We start from the raw sequence: 7,259 nt of genomic DNA on the forward strand, positions 1-7,259 counted from the left end.
ATGGTTTATTATCTGTCACTATGGAAGCTGCCAATAATTTTTTTTAAATTAATTGGTAATTTTAAAAATTCCTTGGACTTGAAGCAGGCCCTGTCTCAGGGAGGTGGGAAGAGGGAGCGCCTATGTCAGCAGTCTCCCAGGGAGCCTCCCATTTATAATCCCCGGCTGCCAATGCCCGTTCCAAAGACTCAAAGGTGGCGATGCCAACGTAATGTGCACTGTCCCGTTCCTGGCATCTCCGGGCTGGGCACCTTCCACGGGGGTGAGGGGCGGGGGAGGGGAGACCTGGAGGGTAGTGGCCCATGAAGCTCCCCGCCCCTCCCTGCTGGCCAGAGTCCCTGCGACCCACCAGACCCAATCCCGCACCCTCATCTCCACTCCCAGTTCACCCCACCCCCGCCCTGCGAAGCCGTGGGGACTGGAGGGGGGGGGTCTCCCGGCTCCAGCGGGGCGCAGCGCCCTCTTGCGGTGACAGTGCGTACGCCAGCAGTGGCCCAACCCATCACACCGCTGGTGACTTCTTCCTCCTAGGGAGTGGTGTGTGTGTGTGTGTGTGTGTGTGTGTGTGTGTGTGTGTGTGTGTGTGTGTGTGTGTGTGTGTGTGTGTGTGTGTGTGTGTGTGTGTGTGTGTGTGTGTGTGTGTGTGTGTGTGTGTGTGTGTGTGTGTGTGTGTGTGTGTGTGTGTGTGTGTGTGTGTGTGTGTGTGTGTGTGTGTGTGTGTGTGTGTGTGTGTGTGTGTGTGTGTGTGTGTGTTGGGGAGCCTCCTGAGGAGTGATCCACTGCGGTGGCCCTTCAGCCCGCCCCCCACTTCCACCGCTCTGCGCTAGTCCTCCAAGACACAGCCGTAGGGAAGGAACATGACCTTCCACATCCCCACAACTAGGGGTACAGATCAGGAATGGGAACTGAACCCAGGCCATGAGGCTTTGCAAGCAAGCACTTTAACTGCTGAGCCATCTCTCCAGCCCTCTAGAATGTTTTGCTAAAGATTTATTATTTACTTATTTATTTTCAAGCAGAGAGAGAGAGACAGACAGACAGAGAGAGCTTTACGTGGGTACTGAGCAATGGAGCTTGGGGTCTAGGTTTTTGCAGGCAAGTGCCTTAACTGCTGAGCCATCTCATACTCTCTTATGAGTATGAGATGGGCTGGAGAGGTGGCTTAGCGGTTAAGGCGTTTACTTGCAAAGCCAAAGGATCCTGGTTCAATTCTCCAGGACTCACGTAAGCCAGAGGCACAAGGGGGCGCACGCATCTGGAGTTCTTTTGCAGTGGCTGGAGGCCCTGGCATGCCCATTCTCTCTCTCTCTCCCCCTCTTTTTTTTAAAGAGAGAGTATGAGAAAGAGGAGGGAGAGAGAGAGAGAGAAAATGGGTACCCCAGGACCACCAGCCACTGCAAACGAACTTCAGACTCATGTGCCACCTTCTGCATCAGGCTTTACCTGAGTACAGGGGAATCAAATGGGGGTTTCAGGCTTTACAAGCAAGTACCTTTAACTGTTGAGCCATCTTTTTTTTTTTTTTTTTTTTTAAGGCAGGATATTACTCTAGTCCAGGCTGACCTGGAACTCACTCTATAGTCCCAGGCTGGGCTCAAACTCACGGTGATCCTCCTAACTCAAACTCCCAAGTGCTGGAACTAAAGGTGTGCGCCACAATACCTGGCTTATTGGTCATAATTTTGACCTATAAATCTTTTTTTTTTAATATTTATTTATTTGAGAGAGAGAGAGATGCAAACAGAGAGAATGAATGAATCCAGGGCCTCTTGCCACTGCATCAGAACTCCAGACACATGTACCACTTTGTGCGTCTGGCTTTATGTGGGTACTGGGGAATTGAATTCATGATGTTAAACTTTGCAAACAAGTGCCCTTAACTGCTGAGTCATTTCTCCAGCCCCTCGACCTAGAAATCTAATTTACTAAAGAAATTAAGTGTCTATAGTTCTCTTTTTCCACCCTTTTCTCCAGTATACCTTCCTTGACTCACTATCTTGCTTCCAAGTGCACTGGACATGACGCCTAGCCCTGAAGCCTTGGAGGGCTCAGTCTGACGGGTCCCCCCTGTGTTTTCAGGAGTGTGAGCCAACATTTGCTTGGAACTCCGGAGGCTACCAACCACGTGCAAAACCCCTGATGACACCTGACCGAAGCTACTGCGCCCTGGCTATCTTGTTGGCAACTGTGGACATCCAATCTGGTGGTAAGGACGGACCCCAGTGCAGAGGCAGCCATCAGGAGAAGCCCGGGCTCAGAGAGAGGCATGGATTCCATGTGCCACTCCTCTTAAAACTAATAAGAGTAAAAAATGTATGTGAGCTTTGGGCTGGAGAGATGGCTTAGCAGTTAAGGCATTTGCCTGCAAAGCCAAAGGACCTAGGTTCAACTCCCCAGGACCCACGTAAACCAGATGCTCAGCAGTTAAGGCACTTGCCTGCAAAGCCTAACGACTCGGGTTTGATTATTCCCCAGGATCCACATAAAGCCAGATGCACAAGGTGGTACATGTGTCTGGAGTTCATTTGCAATGGCCAGAGGCCCTGGCACACCCATTCTCTTTGTCTCTCTCTTTCTCTCAAACAAATAAAACATTTAACAGCTTTTTAAAAACATTCATTTTATTTTACCTATTAAAGAAAGAGAGAGAGAGAGAAAGGCAGAGAGAGAGAGAATGAGCATGCCAGGACCTTCAGCTGCAACAAACAAACTCCAGACACATGTGCCACTTTGTGCATTTGGCTTATGTGGGTATTGGGGAATCAAACCTGGGTCTTTTGGCTTTGTAGGCAAGCACCTTAACCACTAAGCTATCCCTCCAACCCAAATAAAATATTTAGAGCCATGCATGGAGGCACATACCTTTAATCCCAGTACTCGGGAGGCAGAGGCAGGAGGCTTGCCATGAGTTTACGGCCACCCTGAGACTACCTAGTGAGTTCCAGGTCAGCCTGGGCAAGAGTGAGATCCTACCTCAAAAGAAAAACACAGGGCTGGAGAGATGGTTAGCGGTTAAGCGCTTGCCTGTGAAGCCTAAGGACCCCGGTTCGAGGCTCAGTTCCCCAGGTCCCACGTTAGCCAGATGCACAAGGGGGCGCACGCGTCTGGAGTTCGTTTGCAGAGGCTGGAAGCCCTGGCGCGCCCATTCTCTCCCTCTCCCTCTATCTGTCTTTCTGTCTGTGTCTGTCGCTCTCAAATAAATAAATAAAAAATTAAAAAAAAAAAAGAAAAGAAAAACACAAAGGAACAATGAGTAAAAAGAAAGGACAGAAGCTTTAAACTTATCTAGTCCCTTGACTCTCATTTCCCTGGTGAATTAAGTTAGTTGGCTAACTTGCCCAGTCACCCAGCCAGAGTCAGAACTTGTGTCCCTGTCTGCCGGGGCCGACGCTGGCTCTCGCTCCAGTGACAAGGTAACCTGGTCATTCCCGTGGCAGGGTGCGTGAACATCAGCAGCTCCGCTGCCCAGGAGGGAGAGAGACTGGACTTCATCTGCACCCTGCACTATAAAGAGGAAGAGGCGGAGGGGCCGATGGCGTTTTTGTGCAAAGACAGGTCTTGGGACTGCTCCCCTGAGACCAGCTTAGAGCAGCTGAGACTTAGAAGGGCCCCTGGGGCAGATGGAGCTGGTGTTCACGATAAACAAAGCCACACCACTGGACAGCGGGACCTACCAGTACTGTGCCCGAAGCCAGAAGCCAGAAATGCACCTCCAGGGCCACTTTTTCTCTGTCTTCGTCTCTGGTGAGTCCCTAAGACCTCTAATGCCATCGGATGGAGCACCGAGCAGGGTTGATCATGCACATAAGTAGATGCCTCAGGTCCTACATAGGCAGTCTCCTTTTGGGGGGGCATCATGTCCAAAGGGGCGCCACTTTCTTCTAGAACCCACTCTGAAGGTTCTTCCTGCAGTTGTTCTTTATTTTTATTTATTTATTCACTTATTTTTGGGTTTTCGAGGTAGGGTCTCACTCTAGCTCAGGCTGACCTGGAATTCACGATGGAGTCTCAGGGTGGCCTCGAACTCATGGCGGTCCTCCTACCTCTCTGTCTCCTGAGTGCTGAGATTAAAGGCATGTGCCACCATGCCCGGCTATTTTTTATTTCTTTATTTGCAAGCAGAGAGAGAGAGACAGAGAGAGAGAGAGAGAGAGAGACAGAGAGAGAATGGGCATGCCAGGACCTGTAGCCACTGCAAACGAACTCAAGATGCGTGCGCCCTCTTGTGCACCTGGTATATGTGGGTCCTGGGGAATCGAACCTGTGTCCTTTGGCTTCACAGACAAACACTATCCTTAAAGCGTCACTGTTCAGAAACATGTCCTTGGTGGGTCACCTGGTTTTCTTTTCTTTCTATTTCTCTCTTTTTTTGAGGTAGGGTCTTGTTCTACCGCAGGCACATCTGGAATTCACTATGTTGTCTCAGGATGGCCTTGAACTCATGGTGATCCTCCTGCCTCTGCCTCCTCTGGTTTTCTTTCTTTTTTTATTTTCTTTTTTGGTTTTTCGATGTAAGGTCTTGCTCTAGCTCAGGCTGACCTGGAATTCACTATGGAGTCTCAGGGTGGCCTTGAACTCATGGCAATCCTCTTACCTCTGCCTCCTGAGTGCTGGGATTAAAGGCGTGTGCCACCACGCCTGGCTCTCTGGTTTTCTTATCATAGGTGTGCTAACAGTAGATAACAGACCTTCACTGTGTGAATATTCTCTACTAACTTAAACTTCTCAGTATTGGGACCCATGTTTTTCTTGGGGTTTTTATTTGTTTTTCAAGCTAGGGTCTCATTCTAGCCCAGGCTAACGTGCATTTCACTATGGAGTCTTAGGTTGCTCTCTAACTCACAATGAACATCCTACCTTTGCCTCTCGAGTGCTGGGATTAAAGGTGTGCAGATGTGTGCCTCACGCCCAGCAGGATCCATGTTTTTTATTTGTTTTGCTTTGTTTCTCAAGGTAGGGTGTCACTCTAACCCAAGTTGACTTGGAATTCACTATGTAGTCTCAGGGGGGCCTCGAATTCACGGCGATCCTCCTACTTCTGCCTCCTGAGTGCTGGGTCTAAAGGCGTGTGCCATCACACCTGGCTCTTTTGAGGTAGGTTCTCACTCTAGCCCAGGGTGGCCTGGAATTTACTATGTAGTCTCAAGGTGGCCTCGAACTCACAGTGATCCTCCTACCTCTGCCTCCCAAGTGCTGGGTATTAAAGGTGTGCATCACCACACCCGGCAGAATTTTTTTTCCAGCTGGAAACATTTATTAAACCTGTTTTAGATGTTCTTTTCTAATGCATAATTTAAAAAAATGCAGTTCAATAAAAACAAATATATAATGACCACATTTTTATTTATTTTGGGAAAAAGACAGGTAGAGAATGGGTGCTCTAGAGCCTGTGGTCACTACAAACAATCTCCATATGCATGTGGCCCCTTGTGCATCTGATTTATGTGGGTACTGGGGAATAGAACCTGGGTCCTTAAACTTCACAGGATCTCTCCAGCCCAGAAGCTATGCTTTAATGGCATCTAAAAGATCTTATGAGATGCTGTAAAAGGAGCTAAGCTACGGTTGGTTTCTGAAACGCTCCCTGATCTGATTTTCTTTTGAACCAGAGACAGGGAACTACACAGTGACAGGACTGAAACCAAGACACCTTGACTTCAGGGGCAGTGACATCACTGTCGGCTCAGGCTTCCTGCTGGTCAAGGCCTTGGTGGTGCTGGTCAGCAGCCTGGTGACCCTTCAAGGTATGGTCAGCCTTAAACACTCCAAGCTATGTGAGTGCTCTGTCTTTGTCAGCTCGGCTATTCCCTTCAGGATAGAAATGATGGTCAGAGAGACAATGTGGGCATATCAGGACCTCTCACCACTGCAATGAAACTCCAGATGCATGTGCCACCTTGTGCATCTGGCCTAGGAAATCAAACCTAGCTCCTTGAGCTTTGCACACAAGCACCTTAACTGCTAAGCCATTTCTCCAACGCTCTTTAAATATTTACTTATTTGAGGGACAGAGAGAGAGAGAGAGAGAGAGAGAGAGAGAGAGAGAGAGAGAGAGAATGAGAAACAGATAGAGAGAATGGGTGTGCCAGGGCCTCTAGCCACTTCAAATGAATTCCAGATGCATGTGCCACCTTGTGCAGCTGGCTTACATGGATACTGGAGAATTGAACCTGGATCCTTAGGCTTCACAGGCAAGTGACTTAACCACTAAGCCATCTCTCCAGCTCCCACCCTCACTGTCTCTTTAGATAAAACTTCTTGCTTCAATACAGAAAAGTGCAAACCAATGTGTGGGCGAAACTGGTTCCAAGGTACTAAAGACTTCATAATTCTGTATCTACAGAAAAGCAGGCAAGGGCTGGAAAGATGGCTTAGCGGTTAAGATGCTTGCCTGTGAAGCTTAAGGACTCAGGTTCAAGTCTCCAGGTCCCACGTAAGCCAGATGCACAAGGTGATGCATGTACGAGATCACACATACACACAAGGTGGCACACATGTCTGGAGTTCCATTATAGTGGCTGGAGAAGCCCTGGCATGCCAATTCTCTCTCTCATGAAGAAAAAAATTGTCCAGTCTGTTGGGCTTGCCGAAATAAAATAAAATAATAAAATAAAATAGGTGACTCGGACTTTCCACTGCATAGGAGGTCAGACATGTTAAGAGACAATGAACACAGTGAGCCTCTGCTCACTGGAGGCACTGGCAGCCCATGTTGGGTCAACTGCTCTTAGGCGATTACATGAGAGGAGATGAGGCAGGAGATGGCTGACCTGGAAGGGGCGGGGGAGGGGATTTGGAGACCATCACTCCTCAGTGAGACTGGCCAGTGTGTTAAAAGACTGCAACTTCCAATAATTTGTCATTATGCTTTTTCTTCTTTCACCTTTTGGTTTTTTTTTTTTTTCTTTTTTTTTGAAGTAAGGTTTCACTCTAGCTCAGGCTGACCTGGAATTCACTCTGTAGTCTCAGGGTGGCCTCGAACTCACTAGTGCTGGGACTAAAGGCGTGCACCACCAGGACCCAGCTATCTATCATTAACTGATGCAAGTTTCCCTCTGGCTTTATTAATTTATTGAAGCTTTTTTTTTTTTCTTCAAATTAGTACCTCCCATTTTGTGTGCCGCCAGAATGTAAGCTCTGCCTATAAACACAAAGACTTTTCCTGTCTACCTCAACAGAGATGGTGTCAGACATAGTAAGTGCTTAATAAATTTGTTAAGGAACTTGTATAGTGACTTATACCTTCCATGTAGTCAATC

At 48.2% G+C, this 7,259-nt stretch overlaps 1 protein-coding gene across 1 annotated transcript; it reads left to right on the forward strand.

The window, feature by feature from the left end:
* Window positions 1–211: 211 nt before the first annotated feature.
* Cd160 (CD160 molecule) lies at window positions 212–6,769 on the forward strand. The gene is given in 7 exon segments (XM_045137991.1): window positions 212–262; window positions 385–513; window positions 2,080–2,206; window positions 3,438–3,624; window positions 3,626–3,744; window positions 5,616–5,774; window positions 6,732–6,769. Coding segments are annotated over 7 exon segments (810 nt in total).
* Window positions 6,770–7,259: the final 490 nt, after the last annotated feature.

Source organism: Jaculus jaculus, chromosome 19 (assembly GCF_020740685.1).
Source record: "Jaculus jaculus isolate mJacJac1 chromosome 19, mJacJac1.mat.Y.cur, whole genome shotgun sequence".
NCBI classification, from domain to species: Eukaryota; Metazoa; Chordata; class Mammalia; order Rodentia; family Dipodidae; genus Jaculus; species Jaculus jaculus.